Source organism: Heterodontus francisci, chromosome 27, assembly GCF_036365525.1.
Source record: "Heterodontus francisci isolate sHetFra1 chromosome 27, sHetFra1.hap1, whole genome shotgun sequence".
In the NCBI taxonomy this organism is placed as follows: domain Eukaryota; kingdom Metazoa; phylum Chordata; class Chondrichthyes; order Heterodontiformes; family Heterodontidae; genus Heterodontus; species Heterodontus francisci.
The window spans coordinates 27,991,130-28,012,854 of record NC_090397.1 but is presented as its reverse complement, the minus strand read 5'-3'; the positions used below and the strand labels follow the sequence as shown (position 1 = coordinate 28,012,854).

General features: G+C 39.8%; 1 protein-coding gene across 1 annotated transcript in view; it reads right to left on the bottom strand.

Annotated features, from left to right (window-relative positions):
• The window catches only part of LOC137384934 (mucin-22-like), a 162,976-nt gene that overhangs the window by 10,127 nt on the left and 131,124 nt on the right, over positions 1-21,725 (bottom strand). The window contains exons 104-113 of the mRNA XM_068059644.1: positions 21,390-21,452; positions 20,948-21,007; positions 18,848-18,910; positions 16,311-16,370; positions 13,774-13,836; positions 10,909-10,968; positions 9,364-9,426; positions 7,379-7,438; positions 3,341-3,394; positions 2,654-2,665 (exon numbers count right to left, since the gene is read on the bottom strand). Coding sequence (XP_067915745.1) covers positions 2,654-2,665; positions 3,341-3,394; positions 7,379-7,438; positions 9,364-9,426; positions 10,909-10,968; positions 13,774-13,836; positions 16,311-16,370; positions 18,848-18,910; positions 20,948-21,007; positions 21,390-21,452 — 558 coding nt within the window. The remainder of the gene's footprint in view (positions 1-2,653; positions 2,666-3,340; positions 3,395-7,378; positions 7,439-9,363; positions 9,427-10,908; positions 10,969-13,773; positions 13,837-16,310; positions 16,371-18,847; positions 18,911-20,947; positions 21,008-21,389; positions 21,453-21,725) is intronic.

Genomic DNA, 21,725 nt, shown 5'->3' with positions numbered 1-21,725 from the left:
CTGAATTTAATGACAGCACCTGATTACCACTGTTTTGCTCTGTTTCCCATGACAGACAGCCAATTTGAGAGGCTGGCTGCTGTTGGGCGGGTAGGCCTTCGGCAACAGGCCCGGGCAGGGGATTAGAGAATAGCCAGGAATGATCAGGATGGCTGGTGTAGTGGAATAGTGTGAGGAAGATGGTAGTCTGCTGCTGGGAGGATCGGGGAGGCTGGGATGGTGTGAGCTGGGAGGAATTTTTGAGTCTGGAGTCAGGGTAGGTCAGGGAGGTTGGGGTGCAGTCGGGGGAAGATGATCAGAGTAGGAACCAGGGAAGATAGGGGAGATCAGAGCAGGGGGTGATTGGGATACAGAACCAAGCAACATCAGGGAAGCTTGGGGTCGGGGGAGATTGGAGACCAGAGGCAGATGAGAAGCCTGGGTCAGGGGAGATCGGAAGGATTGGGGGGTAGATTAGAGACCAGTGGGAGATTGGAGGAATGTTAGAACAGGAGTAGACATTTCATCCCTTGAGCCTGTTCTGCCATTCACTGAGATCATGGTTGATCTGCGACCTAACCCCAGATCTTGTTTTCGCATCGTATCTCTTCATATCTTTGCTTAATACAAATTAATCAATTTCAGATTTGAAATTAACCATTGATTGAGCATCAGTTTCCATTTGCAGCAGAGAGTTCCAAACGTTTACCATCCTTTGGGCTGAACCTTTCAGACCCCCTCCCCTCCAATGTCAGGGTTCGTGGCAGGGATGGCTGGAAAATGATCGGCACCCCGACGCCGGGAGTGTTTGGCCCAATATTGCCGGCAGCAGGGAGGCCTTGTGGCAGCCCCCCTACCACTTGATGACGGGACCACTATTAACATATTTAAATAAATTCAAATTAATGAATTAATCATACCTACGCCACTGCCTTCTGTCTCGCTGCGATGCTCCTGCTGCTAGCCGGCATTCCTGCGCCTTCGGATCACTGTCCGGGGAAATAAGGTGGAACACTTCTGGGGAGGGAGGACGGCGGAAGTTTATCAGTGCAACGGGGCCGGGGGAACGGGGTCAAAGTAACATCATTGGTGTAGGAGAGGTGGAAGTTTATGCACTTTTATGGGGGAGGAGGATAGGTCAGGTGGACAAGTAAATGTTTTGGCGGGGAGAGGACAAGTAATTCATTTTATGGTTATGGGGGGGTGGTGGTGGGAGACGGGCAAAGTAATTTGTTTTTATTCACTGCATCTTTAAATATTTAAGTTTAATGGTAGAGCAAATAACCTGCTAGATTTCAGGGAAAACAACACTAGTTTGTGTAATCTCTTGTAATTTAACCCTTGGAGTCCAGGTATCATTCTGGTAAACATTTGGTCACTCCCTCCATGGCCATTATGTCCTTCCTGAGGTGCGGTGCCCAGAACTGCTCACAGTACTCCAGGGCTTTGTAGAGCTGAAGCATGACTTCTATCCTCTTGTATTCTAGTCCTCTAGGTATAAAGGCCAGCTTTCCATTAGCCTTTTTGATGTTTTTCTGTACCTGGATCCCCAAGTCTTTTGGGCCTCCACTGTTTCTCGTTTTTGATCATTCAGAAAGTACTCTGTTCCAACCCTTTTAGGCCCAAAGGGCAGCACAATGGTGCAGTGGCAAGCACCACAGCCTCATAGCTCCAGCAACCTGGGTTCAGTTCTGGGTACTGCCTGTGCAGAGTTTGCAAGTTCTCCCTGTGACTGCATGGGTTTCCTCGGCATGCTCTGGTTTCCTTCCCACATGTCAAAGACTTGTGGGTTGATAGGTAAATTGGTCATTGTAAAAAAATTGCCCCTAGTGTAGGTGATAGGAGAATTGAGGGGAGGTGAGAAGGGATTCATATAGGATTAGTATAAATGGGTGGTTGATGGTGAGCACAGATTTTGTGGGCTGAAGGGCCTGTTTTGGTGCTGTATCTCTCTATGACAAAGTGGATGACCTCAAACTTGTGTACATTGAAATCCATTTGCCAAAGTTTTGACATTCTCTTAATCTATTAATTATTCTTTGTAATTTTCTCCTTCGACCTACACTGCTTACATTGCCACCTATCTTTATGCCATTGGCAAGTTTGGATATGTGACTTTCTATGCCATAATCTAAGTTGTTCATAAATATTGTGAATAGTTGAGGCCCCAACACAGATCCTTATGGGACACAAGTCACATCCTGCCGATTAGAGTGCTTGCCCGTTATTCCTACTCTCTGTCTCCTGCTGTTCAGACAATTTGCTAACTCGGTCAAAAATTTGCCTTTATTTCCATGAACTTCAACTTTATCGAACAGTTTCTTCTGAGGAACTTTATTAAATGCCTTCTGGAACTACATATAAATATCTTCCAATGACATTTCTTGTCCACTACTTTAGCCACCTCTTCAAAAAAAAATCAATTAGGTTTGTGAGGCGCAACCTACCTTTACAAATCCACGCTGGCTCTCTTTGATCAGCTGAAAATTTTCAAGCGGCTTAATTTTGGGTCGCAGCGGGGAGGCCCGTAAAATGCTACAGGGAGTGGCCCGCCTCGACCCACGACGCCGAGAAGGCCCCGCCGTATATTAGCGGTGGCGGCAAAGCCTCGGTGTGGCCCGGGGCCTTCATTAAAATATGGAAATCACAAAAATTAACATGCTAATGACCTTACCTGCTGTCACTTCTGAAGAAAAAGAAAAATATTCAAAACCACTGCACTCTGACTGCAACGCCAGCAGTATTAATGGAGTTCCAGGGCTAGTTATTTTGTTGACAATAGGCATAAAGATTGAGGAAATTATTGACGACAATTACTAACTAGCTCACCTTACTTCAATTACAAAAGAGCAAACATAAACAGGAACTCGGTAAAACAACATTTGCATAATTGGAGGTTGTTTTTCAAAAGCATGCTTTTAAGTTGCTGAGGAATAGAAGAAAATGGAAGACGATTAACAATCACAACATGTTATTGGGGACATCCTTTCCCAATAATAGAAAATAATTCCATTGGAATGTGAAACTACATAGAGTATTACCAATAACATCAAAAGAAAATCATACATACCATTCAAAACTCTAACAAATATTGCAAAGGAATTTGGTAAACATTGATGAATAAGCAGAGACTATGTGAGACAGAGACGTGAACAAACATGGACACAGCAATTCTCCTCAGGCACAGACTCTGCTCTAACTTCATTCAAATAGTTCAGTTTTCAACCATTTCCTCTATGGAAGGAATGGGCTAAATATCTACAAATGTGAAGTACTATAATTCCACTATCTGGAGCTGTTGCAACAAGATAACTTCTGTCACTGGTCTTGCAACTGCATATCGAAAGCAGCCATCGCTCACCTGGTGTGGAGGCAGTAGTAGACCTGATTGCTTTCACTGTTGTCGTGATTCCTTCTGAAGAATAAGAAAAACAATCAAAACCACTATCCAACCACCTAAATACCTACTTATTCCTTCAGTGTTCCACCAGGAGACTATTTTAGGAGGAAAATGTTTTTTTTTACAACAGCAGTAACAAGATCAACTTTTTTTTCCTTTTCTCAAGTAAAGAAAACATAAACATGAGTGTGGCAAGGCAACATTTGCATAATTGATTGTGTTTCAAAAGAACAATTTCAAGGTACTGAACAAAAGAGAAAAGGGAAGAACATTAACGATCACAACATATGAAGGGGAACATACTTTGACAATATTTGATAATGATTCTAATGGAATTTGGAACTATTCAGAGTATCAGAATCAATATAAAATGGAAATCATACATTTCATTCAAAAGTCTGAGAAATATTGCCAAATAGTTCGTGAATATTTTTTATTATTTTATTTAGAGATACAGCACTGAAACAGGCCCTTCGGCCCACCGGGTCTGTGCTGACCAACAACCACCCATTTATACTAATCCTACATTAATCCCATATCCTCTACCACATCCCCACCACTTACCGACACTAGGGGCAATTTACAATGGCCAATTTACCTATCAACCTGCAAGTCTTTTGGAGGTGGGAGGAAACCGGAGCACCCGGCAGAAACCCACGTAGACACAGGGAGAACTTGCAAACTCCGCACAGGCAGTACCCAGAACTGAACCCGGGTCGCTGGAGCTGTGAGGCTGCGGTGCTAACCACTGCACCACTGTGCCGCCTAAGTAGTGATTGACTAAGGGCTGGATATTAACTCAGAGGTGTTGAGGGAGCAGGGTAGCTGGTTTACGTTGGGGAAAACTGGAAGAATGGATTTTCTACAGGTCCTGCTGAATTTAATGGTAGGGCCTGATTACTATTGTTTGTCTCTATTTCCAGCAACAGACAGACAGTTTGAGAGGCTGGCTGCTGTTAGGTGGTTAGGCCTTCAACACTGGGCCCTGGTAGGGGAGCAGACAGAAACCAAAACAGATCAGAGAAGGCTGGGAGGAAATAGCGTGGGAGGAAGATTACAGTCTAGAGCCAGGAAAGATCAGGGAGACCAGGAGAAGCTGGAGTTGGGATGAAGATCAGAGTCTGGATTTGGGGAAGATTTGGGAGATTGGAGTAATATTCCCTCTAATTTTTCTTCAGTGTGCATGCCTTGTTTGTTGCACTGCATCTTAAAGGGAATGTTGGTGTTGTGAAGCCTGTGTTGTGAATCTGAAGTTCCAGATTACTACATGGCCACACACACACGCAGCTCAGAAGGAACATTGGATCGGAGTGCAAGGTGACCTGGATATGGAACCAGGCATTATCTGGGAAGCTGGGGCTGGGGGAGATTGAAGGCCAGAGGCAGATTGGAGGCCTGAGTCAGGGGAGATCAGAAGGATCGGTAGGTAGTTTGGAGACCAGTGGGAGATCGAATATAGGAACAGGAGCCCCTCACACCTAATCTGAGGTCATGGCTGATCTGCGACCTAGCTCCCTTTAGCCACCTTTGCCCATATTCCTTAATACCTTTGGTTAACAAAAATCTATCAATCTCAAATTTAAAATTTACAATTGATCTAGCATCAATTGCATTTTTCAGGAGAAAGTTCCAAACTTCTATCACCCTTTGTGTGGAAATGCTTTCCTAATTTCACTCCTGAAAGGTCTGGCTCCAATGTTTAGACTATGCCCCCTAGTCCTCGACTCCCCAAACAGCAGAATTAGTTTCTCTCTATCTACTCTATCTGTTCCCCTTAATATCTTGAGAACTTTGATCAATTCACCCATAACTTCCTTAATTCCACAGATTACAACCCTAGTTTGATCAATCCCTGCTTGTAAATCTACGCTGCATTCCCTCCAAGGCCAATATATCCTTATAATAAAAGCAAAATACTGCGGATGCTGGAAATCTGAAACAAAAACAAGAAATGCTGGATTCACTCAGCAGGTCTGGCAGCATCTGTGGAAAGAGAAGCAGAGTTAACGTTTCGGGTCAGTGACCCTTCTTCGGAACTGACAAATATTAGAAAAGTCACAGATTATAAACAAGTGAGGTGGGGGTTGGGCAAGAGATAACAAAGGAGAAGGTGCAGATTGGACCAGGCCACATAGCTGACCAAAAGGTCACGGAGCAAAGGCAAACAATATGTTAATGGTGTGTTGAAAGACAAAGCATTAGTACAGATTAGGTGTGAATATACTGAATATTGAACATCAGCAAGTGCAAACCTGAAGAAAAACAACCTGAAAAAAACAGTGGGTAAGCAAACTGAACAAACTAAGATGAAATGAAATAAATGCAAAAAAAGATTGTAAAAAATGTAAAAAGGAATGCAAAAAAAAAGGAAGAAAAAATAACTAAAAATGACTAAAAATGAAAGTAAAGTGGGGGGCTGTCATGCTCTGAAATTATTGAACTCAATGTTCAGTCCGGCAGGCTGTAGTGTGCCTAATCGGTAGATGAGATGCTGTTCCTCGAGCTTGCGTTGATGTTCACCAATATATCCTTCCTGCGTACACTGTTCGATCCATTATAGGTCCAAAGTGGATCAACCTACATTGAAATCCATTACCACAGTTTTCCCCATTCACTTAATCTATCAATAACTTGTTGTCCTTTTATGTTTCTCCCTACACTGCTTACAATGTTGCCTACTTTTGTGTTATCGGTGAATCCGGATGTGTGGCTTTCTATTTCATCGTCTAAGTGGTTAATAAATATGGTAAATAGTTGAGGATCAACACAGATCCTTGTGGGACACCACTAGTGATATCCTGTCAATTAGAGTGTCTGCCCATTATCCCTACTTTCCATCTCCTGCCACTCAACCAAATATGCTCATGAGGTCAATAATTTGCATTTAATTACATGAAATTTAACTTTAGCTGACAATCCCTTCTGAGGAACTCTTTTAGAAGTCCACTACTTCAGTGTCCTCTTCAAAAAGTTTAATCTGGTTGGCCAGGGATGACCTACCCTTTACAAAGCCATGCTGGCTCTCCCTGATCAGCTGAAAATTTTCAATGTGTTCAGGCGCCCTATATTTAATTATAGACTCTAGCAATTTCCTGACAACAGATGTTTAGGCTAACTGGTCTATAATTCCCAGGTTTCCCTCTGTCACATTTCTAAAATTGTGGAATGACATGTGCAATTTTCTAATCCAGAGGAATTATTCCTTAATAGAGCAAACTTTAGAAGATTATAGTTCAGGCATCCTCAATGTTTTTTCTACTTCATTTAAATTCCTGGGATGGAAAACATCTGGCCCTGAGGATTTGTCACAGTTTAGTGCCATTAGTTTCTTCATTACTGTTATTTTGCAGTGATTGGAAGGGTTGGGGAGAGAGTGGAGGCATTGCAGAGGAGATCAGAAGTGTTGGATGGGGGTCCAATCACGGGCATTTGGTGACGCGAGTAAACTGGATCCAGCAGACTGGTAGAAATGTACTTACTTCCCGAATCCAGTGGTCCTCACCTCCTTTTGGCAACCAGGTTTCCCAAAGCCTGGAAAACTCAGCTGGCTATAGTTAAATCTAAAATTGTGGTTAAATATGAGGGACACAGCCTTATTATAATATTTAAATTCCCGAACTGCCCCCTGCGAGCCCTTTGGTTACGTCGCCTCCATATAAACTGGAATTTGATGGGTTGTAGGCAGGCTGGGGACTGGATGCAGCTTTTTAACATTTTAACATCCCACCAGACACAGCCCCACCTATGTTTAAGGGGTTAGCATTCCCTCCTAAGGAAAACAAAGGTGTAGACAACATGGACACAGGATTTCTCCTCAGTTAGTGGCTCTGATCTAGTTTCATTCAAATAGGTAAGTTTTCAACCGTTTCCCTCTGGAAGGAATGAGCTAAATATGTACAAGGTGTGAAGTAATGTACTTCCACTGTCTGGGAGGTGTTGAAATAAGATGACTTGTGTCACTGGTCTTGCTACTATATATTGAAAGAAGACATCACTCACCAGATGTGGAGGCAGTAGTGGACCCGGTTGCAGTTGCTTTCGTTGTTGTAGTGATTCCTTCTGAAGAACAAGATAAATAATGAAAATCAGCAAGACAACTGAAAAACATACATTTTCCTCAAGACTTTCACATTCAGACTATTTTATGGGTTTTGCTGCAAAAGTGATATTGGAAAAACTAGCTGAAAATTCAGATGTCTTTAAATTTTCAACAATTTCCACCCAAAAGGAAGTGTCTACAAGACTGAACTAATGGATTGACATTACCTGCAAGCTGAAATTGATAAAAGCGCACTGGTGTGAACAGACTTGCAGGTCTATATTGAAAGAAGACATCATTTACCTGCTGTTGTAGTTTTATTTTGGGAGGGAGAGGGCAAGGAAGTAAATGTATTGTTGTTGTGAAGAGGGTGGTGGGAGAGGGTCTAGATCAATAAATTTTATGGTTTTCAAAAAAAAGTCTCTTTAAAAATTTACATAGAAATGTAGGGCTTGAAGCCCTTTAAAAACGGTGTCGGCACCTGCGCAGTGGCACCTGACGCAGTTTCTGGGGACGGACCGCCTGCCCCACCATGTCATCGGGTGGGGGGGCGGGGGGGCGGCGGTCCACCACTGCTGAATATTGCTCAGCTCCACGACGTTTGGTCCGTGCGGGGGAGGATCACCATTTTGAAGCTCGCGCCGAGATTGGTGGCGAGCTTATAAGATCCAACCCATCATGTCAAAGGGAGCATCCTTATGACAATAGATGACAATGATTCTATTGGAATTTGAAAATATGCAGAGTACCGCCATCAACATGAAATGCAAATTCCACATTTCATTCAAATATCAGGGCATTATTTCAAAATACCTCACCGCAGCTAGTGCATTTGCATTAGAGTTTAGCTCCTTTGTGTTTTATTTCTCAAATAAACAGGCAGTGACAGGTTTTCTTGTAGGTTTAAAACACCAGAAAGTCAATTGTTTATTGATCAATATGCCTTATCCCGAAAGTGTTGCAACTGCATCCACTCATGCATTCGTTCGCGCACACACACAAGAAGAAACAGAGAAGGAAAAGTTTTTTAGTGGCGGGAAAGATTACGATAAACCTGTTGATTGCTCGTGAGAATCCAGTTCTAGATGGATGCAGTCCTGAGATGATTGTAGATTTCTTTCTTGATTGAAGGTTCTGTTGAAGACGGTGGGTTACATATAGCTCTCACTGCTGTATACTGTATATGTCGGATTTTTGCAGTGGGGCACTATGCTTACTGGCTCAACTGGAACTCAAGCTGTTGCAAGTAGCTTCATCTTCTGGGTCAGTCTCTCTCTCTCTCTTTCTCTGGCTGTCTTTTTTTAGGAAAAACTGCATCACCTCTCACTCCCTGGCAGGAGACATTCTCGTCACTTCCTCAATATGATTGCATAATGGTGCAAGACGTCACTAATTCACAACTCCTTTGTTTCAGAAGGAGACATTCACTTCTGGAATGTTTTGAGGATAGGTGCAAGATGGGTTTCATTAACACCTTCTGCTTTTGAAGATTTGTCCTTTGTCTTTGTCAAACAGCTTGAAGGCCAATCCCCTTTCTCTTTGGTGGCCTTTTTGAACCATTGTTCACTTTTTAAAATAAAGGTTAATTTTTTAAAGACCAAAGTCAATTTTTCATAACTCTTCAGAGTTAGTCTATGAATGTTATCATCGCAATTCTGGTATGTATGACATTGTTAAAAAATCAACGTTCAGAACCACAGAAATCATCAGATGGGACAATCTCTTGGGTGAGAGCTCTGCACAAAACAGCTTTGATAATTGTTGTGAAATGCCATTGTTTGAAGATTGAGATGTACTGAAGTTTGCAAATAATTCCATCCCAAAGCAATGGGATTTGGGTCTTCAGGACTGAGGTGATGGGTTGGCATTTTCCATATTAAAGTTGATCAACATGCACTCGTATCAAAAGACGTACTGGTCTATATTGAAAGGAACCATTACTTACCAGTGGTGGAACTGGCTGGAGACACAGTTGTTGTTATTTCCCCTTTTGGTGTCGTTGTCACTCCTGGAGAAAAGGAAAGTTTTTGAAAACAACTACACTCTGACTGCAACTCCAGCAGTATTAATAGAGTTCCACCGCTAGTTATTTTTTTGACATTGAGGCATAATGAATGAGGTAATTCTTGACTACAGTTACTAACTAGCTTAAAGTAATTCAATTAACAAGAGCAAACACAAACAGTCGATAGATAAAACAACAATTGCATTACTGGTTGTGTTTCAAGAGCATGCTTTCAAGTTACTGGACAAAATAATAAAAGGGAAGACAATTAACAATCACAACATGTCATGGGATGATCATTTGACAAAATGTGTTATTGAATCTACCGAAATTTGAAAATAATGCAGAGTATCACCATCAACATGAAATGCAAATTTTCCATTTTATTCAAATGTCAGGGTATTATTTCAAACATTTTCAGCAAAGTTCATAAATAAGCAGAGATTAAGAGAGACAGAAGCAAAATACTGCTGTTGAAAGAGATAGCAATAAAAAACAATAAGTGCTGGATAAACTCAGCAGCCTAGTTAGCATCTGTGTAGAGAAACAGTGATAAAGTTTTAGGCCCACGACCTTTCACAGAAACTCAGCAGTTTCATCAGAATCCGATGAGTTCTGATGAAAGGTGATTGACTGAAAAGTTCAATCTTTCTCTGACTTCAGGTCCTGCCAGACAAGCTGCCTGTTTCCAGAATTTTCTGTTTCTATTTTATCTGTGGGGGACAGAGCCTGGACATATATGGACGCAGAAACTCTCCTCATGTAGACACCCGAATCTAGTTTCATTTAAGTGGTTAAGTTTTCAACCATTTCACCCTGGAAGGAATGGGTTAAAAATCACATGTGCAAAGCAGTGGACTTCCAGTGTCTTGGAGTTGTTGAAATAAGATGAATTGTGTCACTGTACTTGCCATTGTATATCTGTACTCAAACAGATCAGCCATAATCTTAGTGAATGGTGAAGCAGACTCAAAGGGGCCGAATGGCCTACTTCTACTCCTAATTCATATCTTCATATGTTTGTATGTTCTGATTGAAAAGAGACATCACTCACCAGATGTGGACCCAGTTGTAGTTGCTTTCGCTGTTGTAGTGATTCCTTCTGAAGAACAAGATAAATTATCCTAATCTGAAGATTGTGTTTATAAACTTCACATTTGCATTCAAAACCAATAAAGTTGTTCTACAATGGAACTTTACCCAAAATTTTGTCGTTAAAAGTTCAACATTGAACGACAGAAATCATCAGATGGGACAATCTCTTGGGGGACAGGTTTTCACAAAAGTGCGTTTTGTAACTGTTGTGAAATGCCATTGTTTGAAGTTTGTGATGTACTGAACTTTGCAAGTAATTCCATCCCAAAGCAATGGGTTTATTGTCGTCAGGACTGAGGTGATGGATTGGCATTGTCCACGCCAAAGTTGATCAACATGCACTGGTATCAAAAGATTGACTGGTCTATATTGAAAGGAACCATTACTTACCAGTGGTGGAACTGGCTGGAGACACAGTTGTTGTTATTTCTCCTTTTGGTGTAGTTGTCACTTCAGAAGAAAAGGAAAGATTTTCAAAACAACTGCAATCTGACTGCAACTCCAGCAGTATTAATAGATTTCCACGGCTAGTTATTTTGTTGACATTGAGGCATAATGAATGAGGTAATTCTTGACTGCAGTCACTAACTAGCTTAAATTACTGCAATCAAAAAGAGCAAACATAAACAGTCGATGGATAAAACAACATTTGCATTACTGGTTGTGTTTCAAGATCGTGCTTTCGAGTTACTGTGCAAAAGAAGAAAAGGGAAGACAATTAACAATCGCAACATGTGTTACGACTGACCGCTCCTGTCGAAACCCCCAATCAAAATATTCGATTCTGATTGTGGTGGGAGAGACACACCGATTATTCTTTCCCATCCCTCCACAGATTGCCTAATATATCATTTAAAACTTTCCAAATTAAAGAAAGACCCAGCCAAAATGTACCACCTTTTAACCCCCTGAATGAGGTGAACCAAACCAGGTGTCTTTAAATCAACAAATTAACTGTTCAATTCAAAGAACTAAATTCTTAAACACAATGAAGATATAAACAACATTTAAAATAGAAAAAATTAGTATTCTTGCAAATTTACAGTCCAGTGTTGCTTGAAGTCCTCACCGAATGTTACTTGAAGTCTGCACTGAATGTTGCTTGAAGTCCTCACAGAATGTTGCTTGAAGTCATCACATAATGTTGCCTGAAGTCCTCATGGAACGTTGCTTTCCTTCTCCAGTGAATTTCAACAATTAACGACTTGCAAACTCTTTCAATGGAATTAAGCTGAACTTAGAGTTTTTGAGGGATGTAAGATTGTCATCGTCGAACTTCCCTCTCTTCAATTAAAATTACCACACATCTCTGTTTCGGCTTGACTTTTTTGGAACTTTGAGAGATAATAATTAAGCGGACTAAAAATCCTATTCCTTCAGTTTAAATGGTTGACAGCTCCTTTTCAGGTTTGCTAAATACTGCAGCTGTCTGTGTCACTGTGTCTGTGTTCTGTTAGAAGAAACTGTCTTCAACTAAAAACCAGTTCAAAATTGAATTGCAACAAATGTATTGCATGAGACTCACTCTCAGTGGCTGTTTCTGAGATATCGAGAATGAACACTTTGAATCGCAGTCTCCAAATGGCTATATGTAAGGCAACCAAAATGCACCTTCCTTTCACTCTTGAGACTTGCTGGTTCTTAAAGCAATACTGACCCCTTGCAACCCTTAAAGGCAAAGTGCATATTCCGAAAAAAAAACTACAAGAACAGGAGACATGTCACAGGAACATCATTTGATAAGATGTGTTATTGAATCTACCAGAATTTGAAAATAATGCAGAGTACCACCATCAACATGAAATGCAAATTTTCTGTTTCATAGAAATGTCATAGAACGATTTCAAAGATGGTCAGTGAAAGTCACAAATAAGCAGAGATTAAGGGATTGAGACACAAAATACTGCAGATGTAAGAAATCAAAAATAAAAACAGAAAATGCTGCATAAACTCAGCAGCCCAGTTAGTACCTGTGGAGAGAAACAGTGTTAAAGTTTCAGGTTCATGACCTTTCACCAATTACCATCAGTTTCATCTGAAATCAAAGAGTTCTGATGAAAGGTGATTGACATGAAACATTAAATATTTCTCTGACCTCAGATCCTACCAAAACAGCCACCTCTTCCCAGCATTTTCTGTTTGTATTTTATCTATGGGGAACAGAGTGTATACAATATGGACGCAGAAACTCTCCACAGATGAAACTAGTTTCATTTAATTTGTTCAGTTTTCAACCATTTCACCTCGAACTGTATGGGCTAAATATCAACATGTGCAAAGAAGTGGACTTCCAGTGTCTTGGAGTTGTTGAAATAAGATGAATTGTGTCACTGTACTTGCCATTGTATATCTGTACTCAAACAGATCAGCCATAATCTTACTGAATGGTGAAGCAGACTCAAAGGGGCCGAATGGCCGACTTCTACTCCTAATTCATATCTTCATATGTTTGTATGTTCTGATTGAAAAGAGACATCACTCACCAGATGTGGACCCAGTTGTAGTTGCTTTCGCTGTTGTAGTGATTCCTTCTGAAGAACAAGATAAATTATCCTAATCTGAAGATTGTGTTTATAAACTTCACATTTGCATTCGAAACCTATGAAGTAGTTCTACAATGGAACTTTACCCGAAATTATGTCGTTAAAAGTTCAACATTGAACGACAGAAATCATCGGATGGGACAGGTTTTTAGTTTAGTTTAGTTTAGTTTAGAGATACGGCACTGAAACAGGCCCTTCAGCCCACCGAGTCTGTGCCGACCATCAACCACCCATTTATACTAATCCTACACTAATCCCATATTCCTACCACATCCCCAGCTGTCCCTATATTTCCCTACCACCTACCTATACTCGGGGAAATTTATGATGGCCAATTTATCTACCAACCTGCAAGTCTTTTGGCTTGTGGGAGGAAACCGGAGCACCCGGAGAAAACCCACGCAGACACAGGGAGACCTTGCACAGTCCACACAGGCAGTTCCCAGAATTGAACCCGTGTCGCTGGAGCTGTGAGGCTGCAGTGCTAACCACTGCACCACTGTTTTCACAAAAGTGCTTTTGTAACTGTTGTGAAATGCCATTGTTTGAAGTTTGTGATGTACTGAACTTTGCAAGTAATTCCATCCCAAAGCAATGGGTTTATTGTCTTCAGGACGGAGCTGATGGATTGGCATTGTCCACGCCAAAGATGATCATCGCGCACTCGTATCAAAAGACTTACTGGTCAATATTGAAAGATACCATTACTTACCAGTGGTAGACGTGGCTGGAGGCACAGTTGTTGTTATTTCTCCTTTTGCTGTCGTTATCACTTCTGAAGAAAAGGAAAGATTTTCAAAACAACTGCACTCTGACTGCAACTCCAGCAGTATTAATAGAATTCCACCACTAATTATTTTGTTGGCATTAAGGCATAACGCATGAGGTAATACTTGACGACAGTTACTAATTAGCTTTAAGTACTTCAATTAAAAAGAGCAAACATAAACAGTCGATGGATAAAACAACATTTGCATGACTGGTTGTGTTTCAAGAGCGTGCTTTCAAGTTACTGTGCAAAAGAAGAAAAGGAAAGACAATTAACAATCGCAACATGTGTTACGACTGACCGCTACTGTCAAAGCCCCCAATCAAAATACTCGATTCTGATTGTGGTGGGAGAGACGCACTGATTATTCAATCCCGTCCCTCCACAGATTGCCTAACATATCATTTAAAACTTTCCAAATTAAAGAAAGACCCAGCCAAATTTTACCATCTATTAACCCCCTGAATGAGGCGAACCAAATCAGGTGTCTTTAAATCAACAAATTAACTGTTCAATTCAAAGAACTAAATTCTTAAACACAATGAAGATATAAACAACATTTAAAATAGAAAAAATTATTCTTGCAAGTATTCTTGCAAATTTACAGTCCAGTGTTGCTTGAAGTCCTCACCGAATGTTACTTGAAGTCTGCACTGAATGTTGCTTGAAGTCCTCACAGAATGTTGCTTGAAGTCATCACATAATGTTGCTTGAAGTCCTCATGGAACGTTGCTTTCCTTCTCCAGTGAATTTCAACAGTTAATGACTTGCAAACTCTTTCAATGGAATCAAGCTGAACTTAGAGTTTTTGAGGGATGTAAGATTGTCATCGTCGAACTTCCCTCTCTTCAATTAAAATTACCACACATCTCTGTTTCGGCTTGACTTTTTTAGAACTTTGAGAGATAATAATTAAACGGACTAAAAATCCTATTCCTTCAGTTTAAATGGTTGACAGCTCGTCTCCAGGTTTGCTAAATACTGCAGTTGTCTGTGTCACTGTATCTGTGTTCTGTTAGCAGAAACTGTCTTCAACTAAAAACCAGTTCAAAATTGAATTGCAACAAATGTATTGCATGAGACTTATTCCCAGTGGCAGTTCATGTGATATTGAGAATGAACCCTTTGAATCGCAGTCTCCAAATGGCTATTTGTAAGGCAACCAAAATGCACCTTCCTTTCACTCCTGAGACTTTCAGGCTCTTAACCAATACTGACCCCTTGCAACCCTTAAAGTCAAAGCACATATTCCAAAAAAAAACTACAAGAACAGGACACATGTCACAGGAACATCATTTGATAAGATGTGTTATTGAATCTACCAGAATTTGAAAATAATGCAGAGTACCACCATCAACATGAAATGCAAATTTTCTGTTTCATTTAAATGTCACGGAACAATTTCAAAAATGGTCAGTAAAAGTCACAAATAAGCAGAGATTAAGGGATTGAGACACAAAATACTGCAGATGTCAGAAATCAAAATAAAAACAGAAAATGCTGCAGAAACCCAGCAGCCCAGTTAGTACCTGTGGAGAGAAACAGTGTTAAAGTTTCAGGTTCATGACCTTTCACCGATTACGATCAGTTTCATCTGAAATCGAAGAGTTCTGGTGAAAGGTGATTGACCTGAAACATTAAATATTTCTCTGACCTCAGATCCTGCCAAAACAGCCACCTTTTCCCAGTATTTTCTGTTTTTATTTTATCTATGGGGAATAGAGCGGATACAATATGGACGCAGAAACTCTCCTCAGCAAGACACATGAATCTAGTTTCATTTAATTTGTTCAGTTTTCAACCATTTCACCTCGAACTGGATGGGCGAAATATCAACATGTGCAAAGAAGTGGACTTCCAGTGTCTTGGAGTTGTTGAAATAAGATGAATTGTGTCACTGTACTCGCCATTGTATATCTGTACTCAAACAGACCAGCCATAATCTTACTGAATGGTGAAGCAGGCTCAAAGGGGCCGAATGGCCGACTTCTACTCCTAATTCATATCTTCATATGTTTGTATGTTCTGATTGAAAAGAGACATCACTCACCAGATGTGGACCCAGTTGTAGTTGCTTTCGCTGTTGTAGTGATTCCTTCTGAAGAACAAGATAAATTATCCTAATCTGAAGATTGTGTTTATGAACTTCACATTTGCATTCAAAACCAATAAAGTTGTTCGACAATGGAACTTTACCCAAAATTATGTCGTTAAAAGTCCAACATTGAATGACAGAAATCATCAGATGGGACAATCTCTTGGGGGACAGGTTTTCACAAAAGTGCTTTTGTAACTGTTGTGAAATGCCATTGTTTGAAGTTTGTGATGTACTGAACTTTGCAAGTAATTCCATCCCAAAGCAATGGGTTTATTGTCTTCAGGACTGAGGTGATGGATTGGCATTGTCCACGCCAAAGTTGATCAACATGCACTGGTATCAAAAGATTGACTGGTCTATATTGAAAGGAACCATTACTTACCAGTGGTGGAACTGGCTGGAGACACAGTTGTTGTTATTTCCCCTTTTGGTGTAGTTGTCACTTCAGAAGAAAAGGAAAGATTTTCAAAACAACTGCAATCTGACTGCAACTCCAGCAGTATTAATAGAATTCCACCACTAATTATTTTGTTGGCATTAAGGCATAACGCATGAGTTAATACTTGACGACAGTTACTAATTAGCTTTAAGTACTTCAATTAAAAAGAGCAAACATAAACAGTCGATGGATAAAACAACATTTGCATGACTGGTTGTGTTTCAAGAGCGTGCTTTCAAGTTACTGTGCAAAAGAAGAAAAGGAAAGACAATTAACAATCGCAACATGTGTTACGACTGACCGCTACTGTCAAAGCCCCCAATCAAAATATTCGATTCTGATTGTGGTGGGAGAGACGCACTGATTATTCAATCCCGTCCCTCCACAGATTGCCTAACATATCATTTAAAACTTTCCAAATTAAAGAAAGACCCAGCCAAATTTTACCATCTATTAACCCCCTGAATGAGGCGAACCAAATCAGGTGTCTTTAAATCAACAAATTAACTGTTCAATTCAAAGAACTAAATTCTTAAACACAATGAAGATATAAACAACATTTAAAATAGAAAAAATTATTCTTGCAAGTATTCTTGCAAATTTACAGTCCAGTGTTGCTTGAAGTCCTCACCGAATGTTACTTGAAGTCTGCACTGAATGTTGCTTGAAGTCCTCACAGAATGTTGCTTGAAGTCATCACATAATGTTGCTTGAAGTCCTCATGGAACGTTGCTTTCCTTCTCCAGTGAATTTCAACAGTTAATGACTTGCAAACTCTTTCAATGGAATCAAGCTGAACTTAGAGTTTTTGAGGGATGTAAGATTGTCATCGTCGAACTTCCCTCTCTTCAATTAAAATTATCACACATCTCTGTTTCGGCTTGACTTTTTTAGAACTTTGAGAGATAATAATTAAACGGACTAAAAATCCTATTCCTTCAGTTTAAATGGTTGACAGCTCGTCTCCAGGTTTGCTAAATACTGCAGTTGTCTGTGTCACTGTATCTGTGTTCTGTTAGCAGAAACTGTCTTCAACTAAAAACCAGTTCAAAATTGAATTGCAACAAATGTATTGCATGAGACTTATTCCCAGTGGCAGTTCATTTGATATTGAGAATGAACCCTTTGAATCGCAGTCTCCAAATGGCTATTTGTAAGGCAACCAAAATGCACCTTCCTTTCACTCCTGAGACTTTCAGGCTCTTAACCAATACTGACCCCTTGCAACCCTTAAAGTCAAAGCACATATTCCAAAAAAAAACTACAAGAACAGGACACATGTCACAGGAACATCATTTGATAAGATGTGTTATTGAATCTACCAGAATTTGAAAATAATGCAGAGTACCACCATCAACATGAAATGCAAATTTTCTGTTTCATTTAAATGTCACGGAACAATTTCAAAAATGGTCAGTAAAAGTCACAAATAAGCAGAGATTAAGGGATTGAGACACAAAATACTGCAGATGTAAGAAATCAAAATAAAAACAGAAAATGCTGCATACACCCAGCAGCCCAGTTAGTATCTGTGGAGAGAAACAGCGTTAAAGATTCAGGTTCATGACCTTTCACCGATTACAATCAGTTTCATCTGAAATCGAAGCGTTCTGATGAAAGGTGATTGACCTGAAACAGTAAATATTTCTCTGACCTCAGATCCTGCCAAAACAGCCATCTTTTCCCAGCATTTTCTGTTTTTATTTTATCAATGGGGAATAGAGCGTATACAATATGGACACAGAAACTCTCCACAGCTAGACACATGAATCTAGTTTCATTTAATTTGTTCAGTTTTCAACCATTTCACCTCGAATTGGATGGGCGAAATATCAACATGTGCAAAGAAGTGGACTTCCAGTGTCTTGGAGTTGTTGAAATAAGATGAATTGTGTCACTGTACTTGCCATTGGATATCTGTACTCAAACAGATCAGCCATAATCTTACTGAATGGTGAAGCAGGCTCATAGGGGCCGAATGGCCGACTTCTACTCCTAATTCATATCTTCATATGTTTGTATGTTCTGATTGAAAAGAGACATCACTCACCAGATGTGGACCCAGTTGTAGTTGCTTTCGCTGGTGCAGTGATTCCTTCTGAAGAACAAGATAAATTATCCTAATCTGAAGATTGTGTTTATGAACTTCACATTTGCATTCAAAACCAATAAAGTTGTTCGACAATGGAACTTTACCCAAAATTATGTCGTTAAAAGTCCAATATTGAATGACAGAAATCATCAGATGGGACAATCTCTTGGGGGACAGGTTTTCACAAAAGTGCTTTTGTAACTGTTGTGAAATGCCATTGTTTGAAGTTTGTGATGTACTGAACTTTGCAAGTAATTCCATCCCAAAGCAATGGGTTTATTGTCTTCAGGACTGAGGTGATGGATTGGCATTGTCCACGCCAAAGATGATCATCGCGCACTTGTATCAAAAGACTTACTGGTCAATATTGAAAGATACCATTACTTACCAGTGGTAGAAGTGGCTGGAGACACAGTTGTTGTTATTTCTCCTTTTGCTGTAGTTGTCACTTCTGAAGAAAAGGAAAGATTTTCAAAACAACTGCACTCTGACTGCAACTCCAGCAGTATTAATAGAATTCCACCACTAATTATTTTGTTGGCATTAAGGCATAACGCATGAGGTAATTCTTGACGACAGTTACTAATTAGCTTTAAGTACTTCAATTAAAAAGAGCAAACATAAACAGTCGATGGATAAAACAACATTTACATGACTGGTTGTGTTTCAAGAGCGTGCTTTCAAGTTACTGTGCAAAAGAAGAAAAGGAAAGACAATTAACAATCGCAACATGTGTTACGACTGACCGCTACTGTCAAAGCTCCCAATCAAAATATTCGATTCTGATTGTGGTGGGAGAGACGCACTGATTATTCAACCCGTTCCTCCACAGATTGACTAACATATCATTTAAAACTTTCCAAATTAAAGAAAGACCCAGCCAAATTTTACCATCTATTAACCCCCTGAATGAGGCGAACCTAATCAGGTGTCTTTAAATCAACAAATTAACTGTTCAATTCAAAGAACTAAATTCTTAAACACAATGAAGATATAAACAACATTTAAGATAGAAAATATTAGTGTTCTTGCAAATTTACTGTCCAGTGTTGCTTGAAGTCCTCACTGAATGTGACTTGAAGTCTGCACTGAATGTTGCTTGAAGTCCTCACAGAATGTTGCTTGAAGTCATCACATAATGTTGCCTGAGGTCCTCATGGAACGTTGCTTTCCTTCTCCAGTGAATTTCAACAATTAACGACTTGCAAACTCTTTCAATGGAATCAAGCTGAATTTAGAGTTTTTGAGGGATGTAAGATTGTCATCATCGAACTTCCCTCTCTTCAATTTAAATTAACACACATCTCTGTTTCGGCTTGACTTTTTTTAGAACTTTGAGAGATAATAATTAAACGGACTAAAAATCCTATTTCTTCAGTTTAAATGGTTGACAGCTCGTCTCCAGGTTTGCTAAATACTGCAGTTGTCTGTGTCACTGTGTCTGTGTTCTGTTAGAAGAAACTGTCTTCAACTAAAAACAAGTTCAAAATTGAATTGCAACAAATGTATTGCATGAGACTTACTCCCAGTGGCTGTTCCTGAGATATGGAGAATGAACCCTTTGAATCGCAGTCTCCAAATGGCTATATGTAAGGCAACCAAAATGCACCTTCCTTTCACTCCTGAGACTTGCTGGTTCTGAAAGCAATACTGACCCATTGCAACCCTTAAAGGCAAAGTGCATATTCCGAAAAAAAAACTCCAAGAAAAGGACTCATGTCAAAGGAACATCATTTGATAAGATGTGTTATTGAATCTACCAGAATTTGAAAATAATGCAGAGTACCACCATCAACATGAAATGCAAATTTTCTGTTTCATTTAAATGTCACGGAACGATTTCAAAAATGGTCAGTAAAAGTCACAAATAAGCAGAGATTAAGGGATTGAGACACAAAATACTGCAGATGTAAGAAATCAAAATAAAAACAGAAAATGCTGCATAAACCCAGCAGCCCAGTTAGTATCTGTGGATAGAAACAGCGTTAAAGTTTCAGGTTCATGACCTTTCACCGATTACGATCAGTTTCATCTGAAATCGAAGAGTTCTGATGAAAGGTGATTGACCTGAAACATTAAATATTTCTCTGACCTCAGATCCTGCCAAAACCGCCACCTTTTCCCAGTATTTTCTGTTTCTATTTTATCTATGGGGAATCGAGCGTATACAATATGGACACAGAAACTCTCCTCAGCTAGACACATGAATCTAGTTTCATTTAATTTGTTCAGTTTTCAACCATTTCACCCCGAACTGTCTGGGCTAAATATCAACATGTGCAAAGTAGTGGACTTCCAGTGTCTTGGAGTTGTTGAAATAAGATGAATTGTGTCACTGTACTCGCCATTGTATATCTGTACTCAAACAGATCAGCCATGATCTTATTGAATGGTGAAGCATTCTCCATGAGGCCGAATGGCCTACATCTGCTCCTAATTCATATCTTCATATGTTCGTATGTTCTGATTGAAAAGAGACATCACTCACCAGATGTGGAGGCTGTAGTGGACCCAGTTGTAGTTGATTTCGCTGTTGTAGTGATTCCTTCTGAAGAACAAGATAAATTATCCTAATCTGAATATTGTGTTTATAAACTTCACATTTGCATTCAAAACTAATAACGTTGTTCTACAATGGAACTTTACCCAAAATTATGTCGTTAAAAGTTCAAGATTGAACGACAGAAATCATCAGATGGGACAATCTCTTGGGGGACAGGTTTTCACAAAAGTGCTTTTGTAACTGTTGTGAAATGCCATTGTTTGAAGTTTGTGATGTACTGAACTTTGCAAGTAATTCCATCCCAAAGCAATGGGTTTATTGTCTTCAGGACTGAGCTGATGGATTGGCATTGTCCACGCCAAAGATGATCATCGCGCACTTGTATCAAAAGACTTACTGGTCAATATTGAAAGATACCATTACTTACCAGTGGTAGAAGTGGCTGGAGACACAGTTGTTGTTATTTCTCCTTTTGCTGTTGTTGTCACTTCTGAAGAAAAGGAAAGATTTTCAAAACAACTGCACTCTGACTGCAACACCAGCAGTATTAATAGAATTCCACCACTAATTATTTTGTTGGCATTAAGGCATAACGCATGAGGTAATTCTTGACGACAGTTACTAACTAGCTTTAAGTACTTCAATTAAAAAGAGCAAACATAAACAGTTGATGGATAAAACAACATTTCCATTACAGATTGTGTTTCAAGAGCGTGCTTTCAAGTTACTGTGCAAAAGAAGAAAAGGGAAGACAATTAACAAT